The 26,740-nt window shown below is 50.2% G+C and overlaps 1 protein-coding gene and 1 long non-coding RNA gene across 5 annotated transcripts in view; one reads left to right on the plus strand and one right to left on the minus strand.

The window, feature by feature from the left end:
* Positions 1-25,329, minus strand: XKR5 (XK related 5). Of its 4 annotated transcripts, none has more exons than XM_007961616.3 (7): positions 25,143-25,329; positions 22,410-22,593; positions 14,507-14,691; positions 12,733-12,942; positions 11,083-11,252; positions 5,135-5,246; positions 1-1,394 (listed from the first exon to the last, which is right to left on the minus strand). In XM_007961616.3, the coding sequence occupies exons 1-7, from the start codon at positions 25,255-25,257 to the stop codon at positions 259-261; spliced, it is 2,112 nt and encodes a 703-aa protein (XP_007959807.3). In that variant the 5' UTR covers positions 25,258-25,329; the 3' UTR covers positions 1-258. The 4 variants fall into 4 exon arrangements, with proteins under 4 accessions (XP_007959807.3, XP_007959809.3, XP_007959808.3 ...); XM_007961618.3 differs by lacking the exon at positions 25,143-25,329 and adding an exon at positions 24,345-24,591; XM_007961617.3 differs by lacking the exon at positions 25,143-25,329 and adding an exon at positions 24,200-24,591.
* The window catches only part of LOC103215298 (uncharacterized), a 60,021-nt gene continuing 57,580 nt past the window's right edge, over positions 24,300-26,740 (plus strand). The window contains exon 1 of the long non-coding RNA XR_490087.3: positions 24,300-24,358. This is a non-coding gene — a long non-coding RNA (uncharacterized lncRNA). The remainder of the gene's footprint in view (positions 24,359-26,740) is intronic.

Genomic DNA, 26,740 nt, shown 5'->3' on the forward strand with positions numbered 1-26,740 from the left:
TTTTGACTGGAATCTCTTTCTCCTCCTCCACAGTGTATTAGAGTCCCTGCTATGCACAGGTGGGGTCTGTGATGTTTACAGCGAATCTGAGAAGTCATCCAGCCCTGTTTCCTCATTTTTCAGGGATGCAGATGGAGATTCAGAGGTGACAGTAACGTGCCCAAGGACACAGGTGTCAGAAGTGGGATTTCTCTTCTCACTGCACCAAATGACCAGCTCAGCTTGTCAGCCTGTTGTCTTATCCCACCGTGACTGTGGTCAGATGAAAAAACTCGGCTCTTGTTTCATCTGTTCCCTGCCGCTGCAGTCCCTTTGGATAGACTCAGACTTAGGGGTGGACGTGAGGCAGGGCTCATGGGCAGTCCTCAGCTGTGGCAATGACATCCACACACCAACAGCTGCATGGTGACTTTGGTCCCTTGTGGGCTCCTGTGGCTCCTCCAGCTCTGAGATACTGAGGGTTCTTCCAGGGAAGCCTGCACTGGGGCAGAAGCCGCTGCAGGGGCCTGTGCCTAGGATGGGGCTAATGTCAGCCATGGTGACAGGGAAGGGCTTGACCACTGGCTGGGGCGACGCAGGCTGGGCAGGGCAGCTCTTTCCCAGACTCCTTCCAGAGTGGGCCGTTTGCAGAGTAGCTGGGCTGGCTTCTTGTGAGGACGTGGCCACTTCTGCAGTGGCGCTGAAGTACAATGTGGAACTCTGCTGTCCTTCCCCTCCTCTTGGCTCCCCACCCGTCCCCTTCCCCTGTGTCCCAGAAACAGCGTCGGCTCCTTCCTTTGGGGTGCCCACCCTCTGCGGGGCTGCTGGGTTCTGGCTAGGTGCCTCATCCTGCTGATTGCTGGCAAAAGATACGTAACTTGAGGTTTCCAATGGGTCAGCCTCTGCTTTAGGGACACCTTCAAATGCAGAGCTGTTCTCTAAGGTTGAGGGGTCACGGGATGAGGATGGGAGCTCTTGCTGGGCGGACAGGGCCTTCCTCTGCAGGTCGTCCTGTTGACTCAACCCCCATGCAGGTGGACAGTAGACAGGACTGGCATCTCCAAAGGCGGCATTGATCTTAGACACATTTCCTGTTTTTAGGGCAAGTTTCACCCATAGCCAGTGGTGATGACTGAGTAAGGAGTCCTCCACAGCAACCTGGGTCCCCAGCCCAGCCTCTGGGGGGACCTGCTCAGGGGTAGGGGGCTTCCCCAAAATGGTTAGCTCATAACTTGCCCCTTGGCATGAGCCTGAGCTCTCGGTTGTCTTCCCAGCTAGAGCTGCAGCCCGGGGAGAAGCTCCTCTCTCTGTTTTATCACCTCCTGCAATGCCACAGGACTTCCTTAGGCAGCCCTGCCAGATGTCTGTGGATTTTGGATGCAGCAGGCTGTAATAAATTACCAGCGAGACACTGCCTGAAAAAGAACAAAAAGACCACAAGGTTATGTTCTTTGAAGTCTGCATCCTCCCTGTGGTGTGCAGTTTCAGGTTCTGGCCCTTTTGTATAGAGCAAGATAATTTGGGATCCAAAATAGGACTCTTATTGGAGCCTCAGAACTGGATATTTTGGGGTAATTTAAGTAGGTTCCAGCTTCTATAAGCTGTAAATATTTCTAGACTTAAACATGAATAACAAGGCTTAAATCCGATTGATTCTATGCTTTTGTCTTGAGGGCAGCTCCATTTGAGTCATCTACATGTGTGTGCGTATGAGTGTGCATCCATGCATGTGTGTGTGTGTGTGTACACACAGGTACAAAATGTTTGGTAGAAATATGCATTCAAGTAACTGGACCATACACTCCAAATTCAACTGTCAATACAGTGGTTGATGGGTTACAAAGCAGGGGGAAGGGAGGGTGTAAGAAATAACCTCAAAAACAAGTAAGACCTAAACAGAGGTTAATCAGATTCATCAAAAACCCCATATCAAGGAATTTCCATGAACAACAACAATACTTCCTTTGTGCATAAACATCTTAATCACATTGTTGTCAGTTTAATTTATTTTGATCAGAAGTGTTGACTGCTGCAATAATTTCTTTAACAGAGCATTCCAGTAAGCCTCCCACGTTATTTCCAGTTTCCTGTTGTACTGGATAAAGAGCCTGGTTTCAGGGTGCTCATTATAAACAGCACAAAACCTGAAGTAATGCCTGAGGCCAGGAGATTGCAGCATGACGGAGCTAGAAAGACCGTCTGAAGGACACCCCCCACCCCCCAATGCTCTCTTGTCTTAGGGGACTGGGAGGCCCGGGTCAAGCAGCTGGTTAGTGGCCAGGCTCAAACTTGGGAAAGAGAGATGGAATGCCTCCGTGTGCAGCGCCCCCTCTGCAGTAGGCCCTGCTCAGCCAACGTCTGCCCTGTTTTGAATTCTCACAATTGCCCGGTGAGGGACATATTGTCATCCTTGTACAGGCAGCCACCCAAGGCCAGGAGAGATGAACAAAGGCCCCTGATCACAGAAGTCCTGGGCACACTTATTCAGTGAACACAGACTTTCCAGAGGCCATGTGGTCCGAGGGTTCTTGGTGGCATCCCCAGGCTGGCACGCAGTTGGTATTCAATGAATGTTGGTCACAGGATGGAAGGAAAAGGGGAGGAGCCTGGATGCAAGCTTGTGCTCCTTGGACTATAATTTGTGTTCAGTCTTCCCGCCGAAGATTCCCAAGGGTCAACCGGGGAGCCAGGGGACCGGAAGCTCCAACAGAGGCCAGAGGAGGAGCGGCAGACATGGTTCTGAGCCGGCGGCCACCTGGGTGCTGGGTGCTGCCCGCGGCTTTGGGCTCCCTACTCACTGCCCTCCTGCTGTGCTGTGGGCCAGCATACTGGCGGTGAAAATGTCTTCTCACTGGAGTGGAACTGGAAGGCAACCAGGCGTCCACTCCCAGGAGTGTGACAGGTTTTTGGAGGGGTGCGGGACATCTTTTTTGAATCAGTGTTAAAATCCAGGAAGTAGATGAGGGGACGTTTTTCCCTCCCTCACACTGTGCCCCCAGGACTCAGCTATACCTCCCATGAGCTGGAAAATCCAGATGAGTTGTTAGACCTCCCGGCTGGCAAGGCCCCTTCGGTCCAAGTATCACGTGGCCCCTCCCTGAAGGACGGATTGCTTGAAATATGCCAGGAACACCCAGACTACCATGCAATGTGGTGAGAGGGGTGCTTCTCACCTGGGCAGCCTGATGTCCTCAGTTTCCCACAGGCCATTTATCCACACACACAGCTTAGAAGTCAATGCTCTGCTATTCAAATGATTATTTCAAAAAAGACAAACCAGATGCCCATCCGTGGGTCGATGGTGAAACAAGCTGTGGTCCATCCAAGCCATGGGATGCGACTCAGCCATAAAAAGCAAGGAACGGCTGACACACAGCAACCTGGGAGCCTCTCCAGAGAGCTCTCCCGAGTGAACAAGACCGATCCCCAGGGGCCACACACTGTGTGGTTCTTTCACACGGCATTCCCCACGTGACAGAATAACAGAAACAGAGAACGGATGGATGGTGGCCAGGAGGGGAGGAGGGGGCAGGAGTGAGAGGAATGGGGCCACAGGAAGGGTCCTCGTGGCAATGGAAGGGTTCTCCCTGCAGCTTGACTGTACTGTGTTGAGATCCTGGCTGTGATGTTGTACCACCGTTTTGCAAGATGTTACTACTGGGGGAAAACCTGGTAATGGGTACAGGGAACTCTCTGTATTATTTCTTTTTTTTTTTTTTTGAGACGGAGTCTTGCTCTGTCGCCCAGGCTGGAGTGCAGTGGTGCGATCTCAGCTCACTGCAAGCTCCGCCTCCTGGGTTCACGCCATTCTCCTGCCTCAGCCTCCCCAGTAGCTGGGACTACAGGTGCCCGCCGCCACGCCCAGCTAATTTTTTGTATTTTTAGTAGAGACGGGGTTTCACCGTGGTCTCACTCTCCTGACCTCGTGATCCACCTGCCTCGGCCTCCCAAAGTGCTGGGATTACAGGTGTGAGCCAGTGGACCCAGCCTCTCTGTATTATTTCTTAAAACTACAATTTTCTAAAAAGTTTGATTTGAAAAAGAAGGGGTTGTCTCAGCTACCTGAAGCTGGAACAAGTGAGGAGCCATGACGTTTCGTGAAGAAGGACAGAGGTGAAACCCAGGGTGGTCTGTGGCTCTCAGATGCTTGTTACAAGGCCACAGCGTCTGACCCTTCTCCAGCCCGTGAATAGCCCCTGCATCTCACTAAGTGCTTTGTGTCCAGGTCATTCCTTTCCCAGGTCCAGGCCACTCACACAGGCCACGTCCAACCCCCGGCTGCTGTGAGCAAGAAAAGAACCCGAGGCCACTTCCAGGCACCTCTTCAGAGTGTGGGTGACAGACAGCAGGCTCTGGAGTGAGGGCAGGAGTTGTCGCAGAGGACTGGGGAATCTTTGTCCTGGCCCGTGTTGCAGAAGCACGAGACCCCATGTGAAATGTGCAGGTGCTGGCCTTGACGGTCCCACCGCAGGCCTGAAAGTGACAGGGTGGAAGCCTGCTGTGCTGGGAGAGGAGGCTGGTGTCCACACCTTTCAAGTAGGGGGCGAAATCCCTGCGGAGCTCATGCCAATCTGGGAAGCGAGGTCATCACTGTGGGCACAGCACAGACCTTGGGGCCATGCATTCATAAAACATGACTGATTACAGCTGCCAGGCCTGTGCTGAGGCCTGCATTGGAGTTGGGCTTGAATCTCAGCTCTATCTGTTACAAACCATCGGATCTTTTGGGGACTCGACCTCCTCTGTGCCTCACCTTCCTCTCCTCCACTGCTAGGGCACCCACCTCCCGGGGTGCTTGCCTATGGGCTGCAGGGGGTGCCATGTGAGGAGGATGTGAGGAGCTCCCCAAGGTGAGAGGGGAGAGGGAGGTCACGTCCTCAACCCTGCAGGAAACTCTGGGGAGGACGAGGGCTTTGGGGTAGAGAGGGACAGCCCCAGCTTTGCATGAGGTTCTGAGCACAATTGCAAGGCAGATGAGGCTGAGCTCAGTGTCTCATGCTCTGATGGGGACGGCTCTGCGACCCACAGTGCAGTGAGCCTGGTTCCTTGATCTCCAGTTAACCACATCTGAACTCAGTTTCCTGCCCTTTGAGCCCATTGTAAAAAAAATAGGTTGGGGAGGGGATGCAGATAAGAAGGCAACATTGGGGCTTACCAATCAGAAATCCAGACAGGACCCCAGCTATGGTCTGCAGGCTGGTCCACGATGCCCCCTGGAGAAAGTCGGTGGCCAACAGCAACAGGATGATGTTCTCCAACAGCATGACCTGCGGGACCCAGGGGAGAGGCACCACACCTCGTCAGGTGAGTCTGCAGCGGCTCCCCCTCCCCTCCACCCTGAGTGCTCACTGGAGACCCCAGGCTGTTGGGGCCTGCCCAGGAGCAGGGCTGTGTCCCACTGAGACCTTCTCTGGCAAAGAGAGAGCCACTCTCTTCTCAGAGTGGCTCATTAAAGTGTCTGCAGAATCATAAAGGCCCAGGAAATGTAAGGGCATCCCTCAAATGGCTGTGGGGCCGTCTTTAGAGTCAGTCTGGGCTGAGAGGAAACTTTTATTTTCTACTTTGCATATTTCTCCATCCTCACACTAACTGCAGGCACGCATTAGTGTTGTAATTAAAGGTAGCTGCAGAGCTCATGATGCCACTGAATTCCAGGGAGCTAGGGTCACAAACTTTCCAACAAGTTTAGGATTTTGTGTCCTTAAAATAATTGCTTTGCAGCCACCAGGTAAATTCGCCTTGCGGCCACCAGGTGGCAGCAGGAGACGGGAGCTCACAGGCTGACAAAGGAGCTTGGCCCGGCGGCTGCAGCTGGTCAAAATGGCAGATGGTCCAGAAGGCTCTTTGTACCCCCGTCTGGGTCGGCTTATTAACTTTGCTTTCCAATTTTTAAATATAAAAATATATATCTTCATTAAAATAAGTAAATGAACTCGACATAATTCAAAGACGATATATTTAAATACTGTATATGTTATTTATTTAAAAATAACACTTAAATTATATACTGATTTGCTAAAACTCTTTAAAGATTTGCCAGGGTTATTCATTGGCTTCATTTTTCACTCTCAAAAATTCAAATAAGTAGATAAATAAAAAAAATTATGAGGAGCTGCTTCGTAATCCTACGAATGTCCATTCTCCCAGTCCCTCTGGGTGCAATGGGCAGGGTTTCTGTATCAAAGGCCTTGGCCAGCAGCCAGTACAGAAGGCGCCTTTCTTTCCCCACTCCTCAGCTGTGTGGTTCTGGTGGTTCAGATCCTTACATTTGTCCCAACTCCATCACCTGCCTCCTGTCTTTCCCACCATTTTCGTGGTTCTGGCCCTATGCCTTCTGTCTAGGCAACCCCTATCTTCATTCTCTGTCTGAAATCTCTCCTCCACACCAATGTCGGGGCAACCTGCTTCACCCAGAGACTGCACTTTGCCATTCCTCCCCAGTGCACCTCGAAACAGCCCCTGTTAACTTCAGGATCCAATCCCTACTTCTCAACAGAGCAGATGGCCCTGTTTGCCAGTTCGCCCCAATTTTCCTTTCTGGGGTCATCTTCCAGCATGCTCTCCTCAAATGTCATTCCACTACAAAAAGTGTTTCCTCAACCAAACTCCAGTCAGGATCCTCTGAGCCTTCTTTTCCGTGAGTCTTCAACCCTGGCCAACGAGAACTCCAGACTCAGCACATATGATGCCCCTCACCTCCTCACACCGAGAGACTTGAACAAACACTGACAGAGTTTCCAGCGGCTCAAGGCCTCACCCCTACGATGCCGACCTCAGTCTCCTTTAAGTTCCTGCCTAAGAAAGCGCAATGCTGCCAGGAGAATGTACTGTTTGTTCCAGCCACAACTTGGTGCTGGGCGGATAGGACCCTGGACTTCCTTTCCGAGCAGTTACTTTAGAAAGCTTGCAACTGCGAACCGTTTCGCTGTGCTCTGAGATACACATCTTCATTACCCAGAACTGTCTCCTCAAGGACCCAAGAGCCATCTGTTTAAATACAGACTCCAAGCCTGGTGGGTGCATTGTTCTAACAGGACTGACTCTTACCTCCTGTCATAAAGAAATGAGAAATTTGTTTCTGTTCCTAACAAGGGACAAGCGCCAATGAACAAACGCAGACGGCACGCTCCCATTTACGATCCCACTTTCCTGCTTTTTGTACATTTCCACCTCCCTGTCTCTGCCCAAGCCCGTTGATGTTCCTCTGCCTTCCTCCTTTTTTCTCCCTTTTAAGTCCCCAGTCACCTCTGCACAACCTGAAGGTGGGTTCAGTTCATGTGGGGCTGTCTTCCCTGTGGCGACAGACTCAGTGCAATCTGTTTTCATTGCTTTTAACGAGTGCAGGGCTTTGTTCACCTCTGACGCTGCATGCACTCACTTTCCTGTGGATTCCACACACTCCAGGGTCTTCTGCAGCTTTGCCTGAAACGTCCTAGCCCCCTTCCACACTTTCCTTCAGGTGAACCTCACTCACCACACAGCACCTCGTGCAAGTCCCCTCTGTAAACCCTTCCCTGACTTCCCCAGGCTCCACCTCTTGTGTCCTGTGGAGTTTGGATAGCGTCACTTCTCTGATCACAGTGGCTGCATGGATTTGCTTATGTCTTTGTGGCCACTGAGGCATGACACTCTCACACGGTGGTGTCGAACTCCATTCTCAGCACAGGAGGAAGCTGGATGTGTGCTGATGTGAATAAACCCGTGATGGGTGAAAGAAGTGAGACCGGGTCTTATATTACGTTCAGAAATGACCCAGAGGCCTGCTCCCGCCTCTGCGCAGGAGGTGAGGACAGGTGAGTAGCTCCTGAGCTAAGCCGGTCATAGTGTCACCTGTGGCTGTCTCCAGACACGGATTCCCAGGTCCCATTCAGACCTACTGAGCCAGAATCTCTGAGGGGGAGCCTGGGGATCTCCACTGCAGAAAAGCCCCCCTGAGTGCCACTGACAACCAGCAGGACTGATGCCCGGCTGCACTGGAGGCCCCCAGCCCCCAGTCCCTGCCAGACCCTTCCAGCAGAAACCTCCTGAACCCCTGCCAGGCAGTGGCCTGTTGGTTAAGGGCCCTACGAAAAAGTGTAACAATTAACCAGGCATAGTGATATGTGCCTGTGATCCCAGTGACTTGGGAGGCTGAGGTGGGAGGATCACTTGAGCCTAGAAGGCAGAGGCTTCAGTGAGCTGTGATGGCGCTGCTGCATTCCAGCCTGGGCAACAGGGCGAGCTCTGTCTCAAAAAAAACCAAAAGCCAAAACAAAACACCTTATATTCTTACTTGAAGGGATGTGGGGATGTTACACTCTCTTGTGGCCCAGGAATAGGCTCAACATAGGTGGGTGATCCTTGGGTTGGCCCTGGGCTGCGCTGCCAAAGGCTGGGGCTTCCAGACAGGAACTGCAGCTTCTTCCAGGGCCCGTCCAGGGCCTGGGCTCTGGCAGCCTCTTTCCTCTGTGAGCTGCTGTCTCAAGGGCTGGGGCTGCGAGGGGCCCGGCACCCTCTGCAGAAGGTAATGCTTTTGAATGGCAGCACGGGTCTGTGCCAGCAGGGTGCCCATCTCAGGGAGTGGTGCCCCAGTGTGTCCACTGCAGTGTGGCCTCAGGCTTCCAAGATCACAGTCTGGGCATCGCTAACCTGCCCAGAGGCACTGGCTTCAGGCGCTGGCCACTCAGCCACATTGGATCAATGGAGATTAGCTGGGGTATTGAGGAACAGAGGGAGAGGCTGCCTTGTGCTCTGAATGGCCCATGTCACAAAGCCAGGGTTGCCCAGCACCGCTTGGCACAGGGAGGGGCCCAGACTCAGGCCTGGGCAGTGTGCGTGGTGCAGTGTGCGGTGAGAATGCCCATCTGTCATCTTTGCCTTTTCTTCAGTTTCATGGTTGCAGCCCCACCTCAGAATGTGACTGGCGGGCACTCTCGAAATGTCAGTAGTTTAATAGGTTATCCTGGGAGTTATTTGTTATTTCACCTCTTTATGGTGATATTGGCCATCTTTACTCTCCACTTCCTTCCTCTTCCCTACCCTCCCTCCCTCCCTCCCTCCCTCCCTCCCTCCCTCCCTCCCTCCCTCCCTCCTTCCTTCCTTCCTTCCTTCCTTCCTTCCTTCCTTCCTTCCTTCCTTCCTTCCTTCTTCCTTTCCTTCTTTCTCTCCTTTCTTGCTCCCGATGTCTCTTTCATTTATTGTAAATTATTTATTTATCTTTCAGAGCATCTACATCTATTTACCTGTGCCAGGCACCAGGCTCTTGGCTTTCTATGCATCATCTTATCAATCCTAGCAACAACCATTTCAGAGATGAAAAAAAACTGGGTGTAGGGGTTGGGGGAGCCCCGACGACTCTCATACTGTTCAGAACTGAAAGATCCTGGTATCAAGCCATAGCTGGTTGGGCACCAAGTCCTAAGGCCCATGTTCCCCACCACATGCTGCTGGGATCCAAGCCACCGGGCTGGGACTGCCTGGCCTGGATGGGTCTGTGCACAGGGAGAGAGATAAGGACACTCGTGCCACTGTGGTAGATCTCACTCTGAATGTAATGGTGTCTGATTTCTGTTTTTACTGTTTAATCGCTCTTGACTCAGTGATCTAGTGACTGTATGAGACAGCTGGGAAGAAAGAAGGATTTGCTTTCTTTCCTTCTGTAACAGCCCCCAAACTCCTGGGAGATGACGTGGCGACTGAGGTGACAATATGACAAACGCAAGCAAACAAGGCGGCAGGTGTCAAACTCCTCCTTATTGAACTCCTGCTTATCTGGGCGTTGGCAGATGGGATGTCCACCTATGAATAAGCCACTTCAGCAAATTGGCCGAGAAAATCAAGATTCCACTTTGTTCACGTGGGGATCATGTGGGTTGGGAGGCTGCTCATGCATGACCTGGACCCTGTCGCATGTGAACCTATCTACAACACACATGCTGTTATGCTCGGTGTTCAGCTGCGGAAGCTGAGGTTGGTGAGGCTCAGTAATGTGTCCAACGTCACAAGTCCTGTGAGCTCTGTCTGGCTCCATAGCCTATGAGGTCGCTGTGCTTTATGGGTCCAAAAATCAGCAGGTGTCCAGGACGCTCCCCTTTCCTGGACGGCAGCTGCATCCTGCCTTTATCTTCACCCAGGTCTCTACCCTGGAATGCCTGACTCCTCCCTCAAAAGTCTCACCTTTTCATGTTACTAATGGCCACAATTTATGGGTTATTTTGTGCCAGCTATTTATGTATATTATTTTATTTGGTCTTTATAGGAACCCTGCAAAGTACGTAGATCTTATTTCATCTTCACAGGAACACTGAGAGGGTGACTTATTCCTAGTGTGCGTGAAGAAGTAGGTTCAGACAGTTTAAATTCTTGGCTGAAGCCAGCTGGTGGTAGCAGTCAGGAGAGCTGGGCTCCAGTGCAAGTTTTCTGACTCCAAAACCCGTGCCCCCACCTACATGGTTGTATTTTCTCTCCTTTTCCCATTATAATCCAGCTCACTCTCCACTGTCCATCTGAAAGTCTCTGGTCATCCTGATGAAAGGTGATGCTGGCAGCTACTCCTATGAGTCCCAGACATTTTTTTTTCTCTCTTGGCACCTAGCCACATTCTATCTGATTTTAGTTATTTGGGTGCCTACTTACTTTCCAAGTATTATAATTTTTTTTAATAGGAAGAAATCTCTACTGCCCTAAAAGCAATCTGAAGAAGTATGAAGCCACTTTTGTGTTTCTGATACTCTCTAGGGCTATGCCTGCATCTTAATCATAAACACCTAATAAAAATGGAGTTGATTAACAAAGACACTGAGAATATGATATAATACTGTTGAATTGTAATGATATTCAGCAGGTGGGCTGATGTAGAGAAGACATCACCAAATATGCCTCAGCTGTTGCCACATTGAATGCGGGGCCACAACTGGAGATCGGGTTACTATTTTCAAAACCTGTCATTTCTGTTCAAGACTATAATTTCTTTAAGAATTTTTCTTAAACTAAGCTATTCCTTCTTCAAGAGATAGGTGTGTGCACTGGTGCACACACAAACACACCCCACCAACACACACACCCATACACACCCCACTTGCTGTATACACTGTAAAAGTTAGGATGAAGAAAAGTGCCACTTGCCATGTAGAATGTGACCATCCTATTTCTGGAAGGGCTGTCCCAGAAGCTGAGGTAGCAGAGGATGTACACGGCCCCCACGAGCAGGTTGAACAGCCTCCAGTGGCAGGTGCTGTCGATGATGTCACTCTGCTGGGCGACAAGCCAGAATGTCATCACCAGCCAGTGGGCACCTGCAGAGAATCCAGGTGCAGATGTCAGGGTCCATGCGGGGAGATGAGGGGACAAGCAAGGACACAGAGACCAGGGGCTGGAAGCCTCTCCTACCACATTTGACTCAGCATCCAAGAAGAGACATCAAAACCCAGAAGAGATTTGAGGGGTACAGAAAACCAATGCAGTTTGTCTTTGCATGTATTATCCCATTTTATTCTTATGAAGGGTATCTGACCTAATTCGAAGATGACCAAAGAAAGACTAGCTTCAATAACACTTGCCAAATATTGTATACCTATGCCTTTTTTTTTTTGTTCCAGAAAGTGTTTAAAGAGGCAGTTATAAAACTGACTGCCAATTATTTTAAAATTGTTACAAGAGCTGAAAACCTCCACATCCAAAGGAAAGAACTCTATGTGGTGCAGCTCTCATTTTTATTCCCATATTTTAAGATGAATAAATCATTCTGGATTTCAAGCTGAATTTTTAAAAAAAGAATAACAAAATAGCTAATCTCTCTTTAGAAGCACAGTTTTTTTTTTCAAAAAAATTATCTTTTCTGCCAATAACTGTATTTAATGTTTGATCTAGGCCCAAGAGCCAAATATTTCTTAATGTCTCCAATTCTCTTAAAACAAGAGTACACTGTTCCTTCTTGCAGAATATATTCACTGATGACCAGAGATGACAGCTCTCCTTGGCAGGGACACACAGGCCCTATTCAGGGAGCCTCCAGAGTGAGATAGACTCTCTGTCATTGCCATTCATATTGTGTGTGCCTAGACTGAGGGAGGAGGGAGGGCTTGGATTTAGTGGAGCTGTCCTATTTGCAACAGAGATGTCCAAGATTCGGCATTCAAAGGAAATGGTGCACTTTTGGAGGCTATGTGTGGTATCACATATATACTGTATATTTTTATATCAGGTGAGGCAGGTGGGACCTTGTACCTCCCTCCCGTTTGACTGACAGTTTTTCTACATAAAAGATTTCGGCCTATCACACAGAACAGTCTCCTGAGAAGTTCTCTGCTGCAGATTTAGCTGGGAGTTTTGAGGGCTGGGATGTCTAAGCTGAGGATCTCCCAAGACAGCCAGCACATGTTCCTTCCTGCTCTGGATGTGTACTCATCGGGAGCTGCAGTCTAGACCTCCATGCTCTTGAATCTGGGCTGGCTGTGCTTGCTTTGACCAGCAGAATATAGCAGAAGCAATGCTGAGCCAGTTCTGAGCCTATTTTTACAGAAGACTAGCAGTTCCCAGTTCCTCTCCATTGGAATTCTCAGCTGCTAATTCCTGTCAAGGCTCCCTATGAATCCGAACACCTGCTACCCCACTGCCATCTCTGAGGCCCCCCAAGCAAGATCCATTCAGTAAGCAGAGAGCCCAGTCAGCCTGCAGGCCTGGGATTGAGGATCATAAGTGGTTATTCTTGAGACCTTCATTTCTAGGTTGGTTTTTTATGCAGCAACAGATGACCAGATCATTAGCTCAGCTCACCTGCAACCACCAAAATCCAAACGTGGTAGGCTTTGTAGAACAGAACTAGACTCAGCACGCGGGTTCCCAACATGCCCATCCTCCAGAGCTGCTGGCAGAAGAGGGCGGCCCATGGCACAGCCAGGTGGCCTGGCTTCATGAAGCCCATGAAGTGAGTGTAGGACACCAGTGCCCAGGAGAGTGAGGACCAGGAGAACAGGGTGCTCACCCCTGCAAGGGAAGCAGAAAGACGTGGTATGTTTTGAAAGTTCTGAAGTGATAGTACCTTGTGAAGATTTACTCACGGCATTTCTTTAATGGGATGTGTAACCTCTTGTTAAAGCCTCGCTGCACAGAGGGTATCACTAACCCACCACCTTGACTAACAGGTAACATAACAACTCTGTGTCCAAATACACATGTCTATATTCAGGAAGAAACAGGGATATGCAGGAAATATTTCCACTACACAATGTACTAAATGCTCTTCCTAGCAAATGGGCTGGACTCTTTCTTTCTATGCCCTTTAAGAAAAATGTCCCACTTCCTGATGCTCTAAGTCTGCTGTATATAACAAAGCTGATTCTACAAGGCTCTGAACATGGCTCCACACCAAATGTACTTTGCTGTTTGATCCATATGACGGAGGTTTAATAAAAGAACCAAAACATCCAATGGTGTCAGGCTCTTTGATAAAGATGGATGGAAGGACAGGACAGTCGTGTAAGTGATGCATTTAATTTATGCGTATGCAATTGTGCACACTCAGCAAAGAGGAAGGGAGAGATGAAGACGGAAGGGGAGAGGTGGGGAGGGAGAGAAGGGGAGGGGAGGGAAGGGGAGGGGAGAAAAGGGGATAGCAGGAGGGACAGGGAGAAGGAAACAAGAAGCAACTGAGAGAAATAGGGAGAGACATAATGACAATGTGAATGGCCTGAAATGAGTGGGAGCTTGAGACAAATATTGCTGGGGCCTGAGTTGTTCTCAGTTTCCACATGGCTTTGAAGGCATAAGCCTCTGGCTTTGTAAAGAATTCTTTCTTTCTTTCTTTCTTTCTTTCTTTCTTTCTTTCTTTCTTTCTTTCTTTCTTTCTTTCTTTCCTTCTCTTTCTTTCTCTCTCTCTCTCTCTTTCTCTCTCTCTCTCCCTCCCTCCCTCTCTCTCTCTCTCTCTCTCTTTCTTTCTTTTTGACAGGATCTCACTCTGTCACCTGGACTGGAGTGCAGTGGTGCAACACGGCTCACTGCAGCCTCAAACTCCTGGCCTCAAGTGATGCTCCCACCTCAACCTCATGAATAGCTGGGACTACAACTGCACGCCACCATGCCTGGCTAATTTCTGTATTTTTTGGTACAGACAGGTTTTCGCCAGGTTAGTCTTGAGCTCCTGGGCTCAAGCAATCCGCCCACCTCAGCTTCCCAAAGTGCTGGGACTACAGGTGTGAGTGTTGTGTCCGCCAAGAATTACTCTAATGACTAAAGATAGAAGAAAAACATGTGCATTGGGTTTATGGAGAGGCAGCCTTTCCAAGGCATTTTCAGGGTAATTTTGATTATGGGCAATTTCTACCTTATGGGTTGACTTTAAAACATGACCCTTAGAAGGGAGCCAACTCTCTGTAAACTCAATGCACCAGCAAAAGCCAGTTTTAAGCATCATCTTGGCCTAGTGAGCTCAAGGTGCCCCAGTGCTCCTAAGCAGAGGAAATCTGGAAGGGACGGTTTTGCTAAAGAGGTTCACGTTCCTGTCCCCCTTCGGCTGCCAGACAGTCTGTGTTCTGTGATGAAAGTTACTCACCTGGCACAATATCTGTGAAGCCTGAGGCTAGAAAAACATATGTCTGAAGAAGCAGGTGGGGTCCAGTCTGCAGCAGGGCCTCCAACAGTCGAAGGGCTGACAGGTCAGCCTCCTGCAGCTGCAGCCAGCCTCGATGCCGAGCCTCCTGTTCCTTCTGCAGAGCGGTCAGCACAGCGTCCCAGTGCCTAGGGAACAGCGGAGGGCACGTGACCTGGAGCCAGACTGTGGTGAGCTTCAATAGGACCAGCTTTCATTTAGAGAGATACTACATGCTATCCTATGCCCTTACTAGTCACCTAGATTACTAGTTAGTCTGCTGCCGGGCACTGACTGCAAGCAGAAGACGTCAATTCTATGTCAGTTCCCTGAGTCCCATGGTGCTCAGCCAGGCCACACTCTCCCCACGTCTGGTACTCCAGTACCTGACCCGGGGGCTCTTTGAGCTGGAGCAGCTGCATGGCAAGGGAACTCAGGCTGCCAGCTCTGTGAGGCTCAGCAATCACCCTGACCTGAGTCCCTCCCCAGACCCTCTTGGGATAGGAATTCATTTATTGACAGATGTTTGTTGCAAGGTACTGTGTTGTCATCTCTTTGGAGGACAAAAAGATGAAAAGCTCTCGTCCTCATCCTCACAGAATGTAGAACTCTGGGCTGCTAAACCTGGGGCACATGAAGAGCAGACAGGGAAGAAGGATCTGGGGGCTTTGCTGGGGGTGGCCAGAGGTCCAGGTGGCTGGAGCACCATGCGGAGCTTGGAGGCTGATGGGGTTGGTCCCAGTGAAGCAGATCAGGGGCCTGAACCTTAGGCTATGGGGTTTGGATTTTGCTCTGGAAAAATGAATTTGGCAGAGGTATATGTACTATTTGGGGTATGAGATGAATGTGTATGGATTTGTGTGTCTATGTATGTGTGCATGCATAGTGCATGTACTGTATATGTGTGCACACACGTGGTGTATATGTGCTTGTGTGTGTTATATGTACTGCATGTGCATGTATGCATGTGTGTGTGCAAGTGTGCAAAACATGTGCGTATGTATATATGCATTATGTGCATGCCTATGTATAGTGTGGATGTGTATATATGTGTGTGCATGCAGGTGCATGTATGTATATTCCTGTATGTGTGCAGTGTGCATGTGTAGCATGTGCAGTGTGTGTGTGTGCACGCATGTAGTGTGTGTGTGTGTATGAACAGGGGATAGGAACATCAGGAGGAAATAGAGCTAACAGAATACTTCTAGCAGTAATTAGTGAAGGGTGAGTGAGAAGGGAGTCTTAGGAATGGAAAGTGGGGAGCAGGGGCAGAAAATAGTGGGGTTGGAGATCAGGATTTGATGACTGAACAGGGGAGATGAGGGAGGTTGCAGTGGCTTTGAGGTTTCAGGCCTAAATGACTTGGAAATGGTGGTGCTACCGACGGAATTAAGCCAGGTGAGGAGTGCTGGATTGGCTACAATATGAAGTTTTTCAGCAGTGAGGAATGTGAGGATGGGTGGAGCCCCCATAAAGAGAGATCTGGATGACCAGTTGTGGTTAAGGGACTGGAAGTGGCCAGAAGGGACTGTGTGAAGACAGCAGAGGCCAAGGACAGCACCCTGGGGACTGTTCCCACTAAGGGGTCTGGATACTAAAGGGACACCAGCAAGGGTGGGTGGAGGCCAAGAACTGGGCAGCAGAGAGAGCTGCCGATGTCTGCACTGTGGATTACAGGATGGGGTGGCCCAGGGCCCCGGGGACACATCGGCTCACCCAGCCTGGGTAGCCCTCCTAGGCTCTCGGAAAAGGAATCAAGCACCAGAGAAAGAAGTCAGAACATGTCCTCGCTTCATTCTGTTTCCCACGAGCCTATGCCAGACACCTTTATTGGAGACTTCATCTCATGAGTAGAAAGTGGCACAGGCCACCGTCCTTACAACCTGAAGAGCCACATAGAACCCATGACGACAACGAAGCCACTCCCCAGCCACACCTGTGGGCTCAGACTTCGAGTCTCGCCTGGGGATGAGATTTCACCACCACCCACCAATTCCTCTCTGGGTCTACCCAGCAGCAGCAACAAGGAGACGACCACAGTCGCCTGCACACGAGCCTGGTGCCCAGCAAACCCACCAGATTCTGCTTCCCTGTTTTGTCCAAGTTAAGAACTAGAGGTCCCTTCAATGTAGCAGCTCCCGAAGCCAAGCTGGATGCATCTGGAAGGTCACCTGCAAAACTCCCTCTAGAGACCCCTAAGGCTCTGACTGGCAGGTGACAAGCTGGACCCTGATGGCTGGCAAACATTTCTATGTCCAGAGCAGAAGATTCGGGGAGTCCTCTTGCAAATGGCTTTATTCATGGTGCTGAGATCCCAGGACAGAAAAACAACTTTCCTTTTTCATGATTTGGAATCCTGGAGTGAGCCCATTTCTTACTGTGTCTTGATTCCTGACATAAACTTAATGTTAAGAAAAACATATGACACTAAAAAATGTAACCATGAGGGCAGGCAGTGGTTTTCTTTTCACTCTCAAATCATTTGTTCCTGACACGGGGTAGTTTCCTCTTCTTGCTCTTCCAGAAAGCTTTGTTTGTTCAATATGCATTTTTCTTGGGCTTTGAAAAACCCACCTACTACAGACCACAGGAGAAGTAAGAGAAATGAATCCCAGTTTTTTGGGAGGCCGAGGCAGGAGGATTGCTTGAGCTTAGGAGTTTGAGACCAGCCCTGGCAACATAAGGAGACCCCATGTCTACAAAACAAAACAAAAAATTAGCTGGGATAGTGGTGGGTGCCTGTAGTACCAGCTACTCAGGAGGCTGAGGTAGGAGGATCACTTGAGCCCAGAAGGTCAAGGGTGCAAGTAAGCCATAATTATGCCACTGCACTCCAGCCTGGGTGACAGAGCAAGAAGACTCTCACAAAAAAAAAAAAAAAAAAGAAAAGTTAGAGAAGTGAAAGATGTCTTTTAGAAACTTAAGATTCAGCATGGAAAGAAAACATACAAATGTGAAAAGCTTAAAGAGGAAGAAATGTATCAAAAGTATCAAAATGAGTGGCTTGGGTAGTGGTGGAATCAGAGTCACAGGGAGAGAGAATAAGGTGGTCAGGGAAGGCTTCCTGGAAGAGGAGGACAGGCAAACTCTGGACAAGTAGATGGTAGGAACAGCCTAAAGGAGTGTCTGGGATCAGCGGCACAGGGTACAAGGCACTGAAATGAAGGTCCATGTCTGGGAATAGCGAATATCTGGTGCTTGGTAAGGTGGGGGAGGCAGGAGAGGCCGAGTCGTGGGGCTACCCTTGTAAGAAACAGAGGACCAGTGAGAACGTGACTAGCCTGGTTTTCTGAAATGACATGTCTCGAACTCATTGCAGAGGGAGAAATTCAGGCTGAGACCCCTGGACAGCCACTAGGGAAGCTGGGGTGAAAGCTGAGGCAGGATGGAGAGCATGGGGGTTTGGTCACTAGGTCCCATGAGATGGTGTCCAACATCTGTCCTCACAGTCACTGCGTCATTCCAGGTCCTTATTAGCTCTTGCCTGGATTTCTGGATGCCCGCCTGGACCGTGTCCCTCCCAACTGTGTTCCATTTTATTGTCCCTGGCGCCATCTGTCTACAGGCTTATTTGCCCATATTATTCCTTTGCTCAAACCCTTCCAACAGGTCTCCAATGCCTGAGGATAAAATCCAAACTTCTTATCCCAGTAGAAAAGTTTCTTCATGGTCCAGCCCATTTATCTCCCGCCGCATTCCTGCCATCTAGGAAATTCTTACCCTCTAGTCTCAATAAGCTTCTCCTAATTTCCTAAACACACCACTTCTGGAATGCATCTATGTCTTTGCACCAGCGGCTGCAGCTTTCTGTGTGGGAAATGCCTGTTCCCTCCCTACATTGATGGAACTCGCAGCATCCTTCAAGGCTCACTTGAGGGATCCTGAGGCAACTCGGCCCTCCAGCACTAGGGCTATATTTTATATACTTTTAAATATTAAATCTCTACCCATTTATGCTGAACTTGTCTTGCATGTCTTTAGAGTTTACCTTAACTTTGCCTTTGAGAACCTTGAATTTTCACTAAAGAAAAATTGCTAAACCAAGATGCACGCGAAGGATGAGATAGGCATTCTTCTGTCATCTCAGGCTGAGTTTACAAATGGGCTTAAAAAGAAAGATGAAAAAGATGTTGGTAATGTACAGTATTAAAGTGGAAGTCAAAAACCTAAGTGGAAAAAGTAATCGTCTTTGTTTAAATAAGTAGTCACCAATGTTAGGTTCTCTTGAACAGAGTCAGACTTAAAATTAATATAGTATGTATTATTGGGAACGTTAAAAAGAATACACTTATGGCTTAAATTTTTGCATTTATTTATTTATTATTTATTTATTTGAGACAGAGTCTCATTCTGTTGCCTAGGCTGGAGTGCAGTGGCACAATCTCAGCTCACTGTAACCTCTGCTTCCCAGGTTCAAGTGATTCTCATGCCTCAGCCTCCTGAGTAGGTGGCATTACAGGTGTGAGTGACCAAGCCTGGCTATTTTTTCTGTTTTTAGTAGAAATGGGGTTTCAACCATGTTGGCCAGGCTGGTGTAGAATTCCTGGCCTCAAGAGATCAACCTGCCTCCACCTCCTAAAGCACTGGGATTACACGTGTGAGCCATCACTCCAGGCCAAATCCTTGCTTTTTTTTTTTTTTTGAGAGGGAATCTCGCTCTGTCGCCCAGGCTGGAGTCCACTGGCGCTATCTCGGCTCACTGCAAGCTCTGCGTCCCGGGTTCACACCATTCTCCTGACTCAGCCTACCGAGTAGCTGGGACTACAGGCGCCCGCCACCACACCCGGCTAAATTTTTGTATTTTTAGTAGAGACGGGGTTTCACCATGTTAGCCAGGATGGTCTTGATCTCCTGACCTCATGATCTGCCTGTCTCAGCCTCCCAAAGTGCTGGGATTATAGGCGTGAGCCACCGCGCCCGGCTGCCTTTTCAACTACTTTATCAGCTTGATAAGGTTGATTGTTCCAGGTAGACAAGCATATAATCATCTGCAGAGGATGAGTGTCTCACTCTTCCCTTCTGCTACTTACATGATCTTATTTCCTTCAGTTTCCTTATACATTAGGTATATACCCTCCAACACAATATTAAACAGTAGCTGTGATACTGAGCATGCTTGTTTTCTTATCTCTGAGCCACCAAGCCCGGCTAATTTTTTTTATATTTTATTTTTTTGAATTTTTAGTAGAGACGGGGTTTCAGTGTTAGCCAGGATGGTCTTGATCTCCTGACCTCGTGATCCACCTGCCTCGGCCTCCCAAAATGCTGGGATTACAGGCGTGAGCCACAGCGCCTGGCCTCAATCCTTGCATTTTTATAAGTAACTTTGTGTTTTACTGGATTTTCAGTTAGTAGATTCTTTTGTATTTTGTTATCAGGACACTCAAAGGGACCTATATTCTTAGGCAATTCAAAATTGTGCAAAACACAATTGTTTTGGCTCCCCCTACAGGTCCTTTTGCAGAACTGCAATTTGGAAAGCTGGATTGCTTCACTAGAACACTACTCAAGTGTTTTCTTTGAACCCAACGTGCTAGATCTACTGCTGTCTATTTTAACTTTCAAAGCTTTCCTCCATGGAAGTAAATTTCTGTTTTTTGGTTCATGTTTAACCTGAGAAACACTGCAAATCTTGCGGCTTTTATGCTTGCACTGACTGTTACAAACCTTAGGGCCAAATTGTGACCCGCTTCCAATAACTGTGCATTCTGGCCCTATCTTGTTTTCTAACATTTCATCTCTATACCTGGCCTTTCTCACTTCTTTTCTTTTCTTTTTTGTTCTTTTAAGGATGTGTATTTTTAAAGTCACCTTAACCTCTTTTTAAAAACAGGAATAAATATACATGACTAATGGTTTTTCCTAACTTATAATTTTCATGTATCTCTTCACTTATCTATATGAGTTCACTAGTATATACCTGAGTATTCAATTTAGTTTTTTTAATATACACCAGAAAATCATGGCATCACTTAAGAAAATTAAGAGTGCATGGGAAAGATAGTGTGGGGTCCACTGTGAAATACCAGCAGCATGAATTTGGACACACCATGGTCCCCTGGCAGTCCCCATCTCTGAGGGAGGCAGTGGATTCCATGGGGCCTGAGGGTCCACACAGCCTCAGAAGGCAGATTTGTCTAACCATTACGCAGGAAGCTTCTCTAAGTGATCACCTAGGCTTACCTCTCTGTTTGGGCTACCAAACATGTGCTTATGGTAGCTGACTCACTCAACAGGCCTCTGTCCTCAAGGGCTCATGCCTTATGACTGTGATGGTCAAAGCCAAGTAAGACCCAGAGCCCTTATGGATTGATTACTGGGCTGGGCCGATCAGGGAAGGGGACGACAATGGCAGCCAGGCCACAGGACAGGCTCTAACCCTACGAGGCCCTTGGAAAGATCCTTCTCTGCCTTCTCGCCCATGGAAGGAAGGGCCCTATCTTTTCAGAGGAACGGCACTGCTTGAACACAAAGGCCCAGCTTTGGCAAAATGCCTGTGGCTGCAAATATGCTTTTGGTGCTGTTAGAGGTTTAGGGTCCAACTCTGAGGGTCCAGTGAAATTGAGAGTGGGTGCTTGAAGTCTTTCTCAGAAGCACCCTCTACCTCCTAGCTGAGATTCTATTCTGGGCAGGACGGCATCATTCCCTGCTCGCAATGATGCTCCATGTGGGGCTCAACATTCATTTCAGTGCCTCCCGGGAAAGTCTTGGGAATAGTTTGCAGGCATAAGCCCCCAGGACACGGAGCAGCATTGGCCATGACCCCTTGAACACTCTTTCAACCCTCGGTGCCCATGATTTAATGAACACTTGAGCTGCAGGGCTTCGCTCCTTTGATCCCTGAATTTTTCTCCCTTAAAAAAAGTCCTGTGGCTGGGTGCGGAGGCTCACGCCTGTAATCCCAGCACTTTGGGAGGCCAAGGTGGGCGGATCACGAGGTTAGGAGATCGAGACCATGCTGGCTAACATGGTGAAACCCTGTCTCTACTAAAAATACAAAACATTAGCTGGGCATGGTGGCATGTGCCTGTAGTCCCAGTTACTCGAGAAGCTGAAGCAGGAGAATCACTTGAATCCGGGAGGCAGAGGTTGCAGTGAGCCGAGATCACACCACTGCACTCCAGCCTGGGTGACAGAGTGAGACTCCGTCTCAAAAAACAAAACAAAACAAAACAAAACAAAACAAAAATCCCTATCAACCCAATGGAATTATAAGGCAGCAGCTGACAGCTGAAATGTGCCCTCGATATAAACTCACTGATACATCTCTTCTCACAGCTCCTTGAATCTAGGTTCTCAAAGTAGAAAAAATCAGCCCTCACCTGTTGAGATGGTCTGTGGATCACAGATAAGCCCACCAGGCCCCAGAACTATCCCTGGCTACTTCTTTAGACAAAAAACTAGCCCTGGCATCCAAATGACTTTTTCCTGAGACGAAGTCTTGAAGCAAATGTCAACAGACTGGCTTCATTGTCTAGTCTGTGGTTCACTAAAGCTATGCCACCTTCCTATTCTAAGGTGACAGGTGTGCAGATGGAACTGCCTTAAGCAAGATGCTTTATATGGAACTAACGGCTCAACCAACAAATCAAAGCAGCAAGGCAGGACTTCAGCTGAAGACAAGAAAAAGCCTTTCGTAAGGTCACAGCTGCACAGAGAAAGTGCCCCTGAGGTTGGAGATGCTCAACAATGTGCAGGCAGGAGCCGGGGGTGCCATATCAGAGCAGGGGTTTGCTATGGCAGCTTTGAAACTCTTCTCAATTCTGAACTTTTATGACCTTGAGGACAGAAGCCACACGGACAGAAGAGTCCTCCCACTGCACCTGTGCAATTGTGCTCCAGAGGTGAACGACGCAGCTGTTCTTACCGCTTCCAAACACCAAGCTGTAGGAGGTGCAGCATCACCAAGGAGCAATGCCCTTGATGCCCGTCTGCTCGGAACCACAGGTAGCTCAGGCCCTGGACCAAGAACCCGGGCAGGAGGACAGCCAGGGCCAGCCACCCCCACAGAAGCCGCCCTGTGGTGAAGTAGTAAGCCACGGTGTAGAGGCCTAGGGGAGAAGGGGAAAGGCAAGCAGGTTATTGGAAGGCTGGAGTGAGACTGGGTACCTGCATTTTAAACAATTTAACATTTTCTGGATGTTATGATGTCCTGACCTCTTAAAACTTTTCTGACTGGGGAGTGACTGCCCCTCCCAAGGCTAGCAGTTATTTGAGTTAGCAAAGGGCCCAGCCAGGGTCTTACCTTTGACATGGGAACTAAATCTAGCCAGAGCCAGACCTCCCGTACCTGGCCCATACCCCCAAAAAGGAGGACTTCTTTTGCCTTAATCATCCCAGGGCCCAGTGCCAGGCAACCAGACACCACCCTTATACCCCAAAGCCACAGAAATTATTCAAAGAGCTAATCTGAAGCTGGTGCCCTGCCCCAGCAAAGGGTCTGGCCTCAACTTCCTGTGGTTCCTGTCTCCTGCCTCCTGACCACGCTGGTGACATTGCCCTGTGGCCCAGCATGGTGTGCCATGTCTCCTGTCCTAGGACTTGTGAGTACAACAAACTTTGCTTTCCAGAGTCTCTCCTGTGTCTCATCTTGTGGCCACACCTAACAATCTCATTAAAAATAAAACCAAAGCACTTTGGGAGGCCGAGGCGGGCAGATCGCTTGACGTCGAGTTCAAGACCAGTCTGGGCCACATGGCGAAATCCCCTCTCTACTAAAAATACAAAAATTAGCAAGTGTGGTGGCTGCGTGCCTGTAATACCAGCTACTCGGGGTGGCTGAGGCACCAGAATGGCTTCAACTCAGAAGGCAGAGTTTGCAGTGAGCGGAGATTGCACCACTGCATTCCAGCCTGGGCCACAGAGCGAGACAAACAAAACAAAACAAAACAGTAACCAACCAACACAGTGTCCCCATCACCAGCAAGAGTCTCCTAGGAGCAGCCTGGGAGCCCGCAGAGCCTCTGGCAACAGGGACAGGAATGCACTAAATGACAGTGTCAGGGCTTTCCAGAGCTGCTGGGCAATATAGGACATGTGAGAAGTGCCTAGCATCTTGTGCATCCTCGAGAACGATGAAACCTCCTCTCTGGTTGGTTGGTTTGTTTGTGATGGTGGTTGGGTACGGTTACACAGCGGAGAGAGGATCTGCACTCCCCAGTCAGTAACTCCACACTACGGTACCGTTAGTCCCTGTGGGGTCACAGCTCGCTCTGTCGGGTCCCTCTTCTACTTTCACATGGGGAACTCCCTGGCCTGGAACTCTGGGCCTCCCGGGTACTCCTAGCACCCCCTCCTGAGGGTTGTCTGAGGTTGATCGTGGAGGCGGTGCGCTAGTAGAGGCACCGCACACAGGCATCCTTTCACACAACTGTTACTTGGGCTTTCCAATAGTAAAGTTCTAAGTGGATGAATGAACACAAGCCGCGGATTTTAGGGAAACTGCGAAAACTGCCCCGAGGTACAGGTGCGGACGCTGCAGCTCTGGACCGCGGGGTCCGGGCTCAGGCAGCCCTTCCATAGTGCCCAGGCTGGGTCCGGCTCTCACCACCCCGAGCGTCCTGCGGCAGCCTCCCTTGGACAAAAAGCCTTGGGTGCTGCAGGGCTGGAGAATGCTAACAACCAGGCCGTGCCCAGCTGGAGGACAAGGGAGGACACCTGGAGTGGGTGCCGACTCCCGCGGGTCCTGTCTCAGCCCTTCGCGTCCGGGGCGCGGAGCCAGAGCGCTTGCGCGTCCTCTGCGAGCTTCCTGCTCTGCGCGCCTCGGAAACAGCCGGACCAGCGAGGACGCCAGTGAACTCACGGAAAAGTCCTGAGGTAGCGTCCCCAGGGTTCCCCCTCTTCTCCCCCAGGGCCTCTGCCCCGGAAGAGGCGTCTGCAGGGAGCCCGGCGGAAGTGGGCGGAGACGCTCCTCCCCGGCACTGAAGGAGTTACGAATTTAAACCAGAAGGGCGCGAAAAATGGGGCCATCTTGCTCCGCCGCGGCTGGCGGGCTCTGGGCTCCTACCTCAACGGAGGTGGCCCCGGAGGGCCGCGTCCCGCCCTCTCCCAAACCCCGAAGCAGAGTGGCTGTCCTACAGGGCCGCGTGGATGCGGAGCCCTGTCCCCCTCCTCCCGCCACCCCTCCTGCGAGCAGCCTCCAAGTCGCAGGGTCCCCCTGGCCGGCGGGAAGTCGGGGGAGAGCCCGGGCGCCCCCAGACTTGCGCTCAGAACATCTTGGCATCGCAGCACTTTGCAAAGCTTGTGATGGAAGGAAGGGCGGATACATCTCCCCGGGTTCTGCGAGGGAATCTTACATGCGTGGGGCGGGGGGATCGTGCAGGGGCGGGAGGAAGTCAAGCACCAGTCGGGGGGCGGGGGACCGAGCATAGGTGGAGGAAAATCATGCATCCGTGGGGAGATCGTGCATGCGTGGGCATCCACTAAGGACAAGGGGACGTGCTCGGCAGGTGGGGTGGCTACCACCGTGCGTCACCGGCGCGCAGTGCTGGGCGCAGGCCGGGGCAGTGCCCGTTCAGGCATAGGCCGCCTGTGCGGCTCCGGCGCCGGGGTGGGGTAGGGGGCTGCAGGGGTGAGCACAGCCTCGGGCTGCCGCACTCACGCGCGCTCTGCTCGGCCGCCTGCAGCAGGGCGGACAGCCCCAGAAGCCCCGCGTGCATCCTCCGCGCCGACCCCGCAGCCTGCGCCCGCCCCTTCCCCTGCCCGCGGTCCCGCATCGGGGAGGTTTCCGGCCCGGGGTCCGACCGCGGGTAGCATTTCGGCCTGAGCCGTTAGGCGCGAAGCGTAGGTCTGGTTGATTCGTAGCGGCCAGCAGGGGAGGGAGGGAGGATGCTTAGAGTTTCTGGCTTCCAGGGTGGGTGGGGACGGGGTGGTGGAGCCCAGCTGAGGTCTGGGCTCCTGATAAGGGCAGAAGCGGGTTCTGCGCCGCCCCCAACCCTGTAACCGCCAGGAAAGCGCTTGGTGAGCGTCGAGACTGCACAGATTCCTCGGGAGGTGGCTAAACTGGTGACCGCCTCTGGGGCCGCCGAAAGCAAGTCCGTTAACCACTAGTCAGGGAGTAATACTGTGTTTGAGTAAATATAGAGAGAGTTGGGTTAGAATCGTTGATTGGGTCTTTTTGAAATCTTACAGTTGTGTGGCCAGAAAACACGGGGCCTGTTACCCGGCATCATGGTCTACACCTCCCCTACAAATCCATCCCAGGCTCTATCCTCATGAGAGCTTTTTCCAGATATGCTTGAGGGTTAAGATCCCAACGTGCAAGAAGAAAAACTGCACATTGGAAAACCTTCTCCTCGGAGATATCTCTATCTATATTTATATATGTTTACAGATATAGAGATATATACACACACATTCTGACATTTTAAAAACGGCAAGACAGACTTTTATTCAGAACCATCGCCATAGATGTCAGGGACTGCACTGAGGTCTTGCAGCAGGCGAGAGAGATTGGGGTCCGAAAATAATAAGGAAAAGGTCTTACTTATAACCAAGGAGCAGGATGGGGGATGGTGGATGGAAAGTCACTGAGAAGGGGACATCAAGTGGGGGTTCTGGCTCCCTGGACCTAACAGGATTCTTGCTGAGGGTCGGCCAAGGTGATCCACATGGGGGATGGGGGGTGGGGTGGAGCAGGTGTTGGAATTTGGTCAGATATGGAGGGTGTTCAGACACCCGGCGTGGGGAATTGGGGTTAAACTGACTTAGCAGGATTCCTGCTAAAACTAGACTCTGCAGGGGCAGAGACAGGAATGCCCAGGTTGAGCCCAGTGGTGCAAAGAGCTCGAAGGAGGCTGTCCAGTGTCTGATCAAGGAGACATTCTTTGCTATTCATGTATATACCTATGTATTGTAATAGGCTGTTCTTGTATGACTATAAAGAAATACCTGAGACTGGGTAATTTATAAGAAAAGAAGCTTAATTGGCTCACAGTTCTTCAGCATTTACAGGAAGCATGTACTGGCATCTGCTTAGCTTCTAGGGAGGCCTCAGGAGCTTAGGCTTATAAGGGAAGGTGAAAGGGGAGCAGGCACATCCCATTGTGAAAGCATGCTCAAATTAGCATAAGAAGAAAGAGAACTTGGCCAGGCATGGTGGCTCACGCCTGTAATCCCAGCACTTTGAGAGGCCAAGGCAGGCGGATCACCTGAGGTCAGGAGTTTGAGACCAGCCTGGCCAACATGGCGAAACCCCAT

This window comes from Chlorocebus sabaeus, chromosome 8 (genome assembly GCF_047675955.1).
Source record: "Chlorocebus sabaeus isolate Y175 chromosome 8, mChlSab1.0.hap1, whole genome shotgun sequence".
Lineage (NCBI taxonomy): Eukaryota > Metazoa > Chordata > Mammalia > Primates > Cercopithecidae > Chlorocebus > Chlorocebus sabaeus.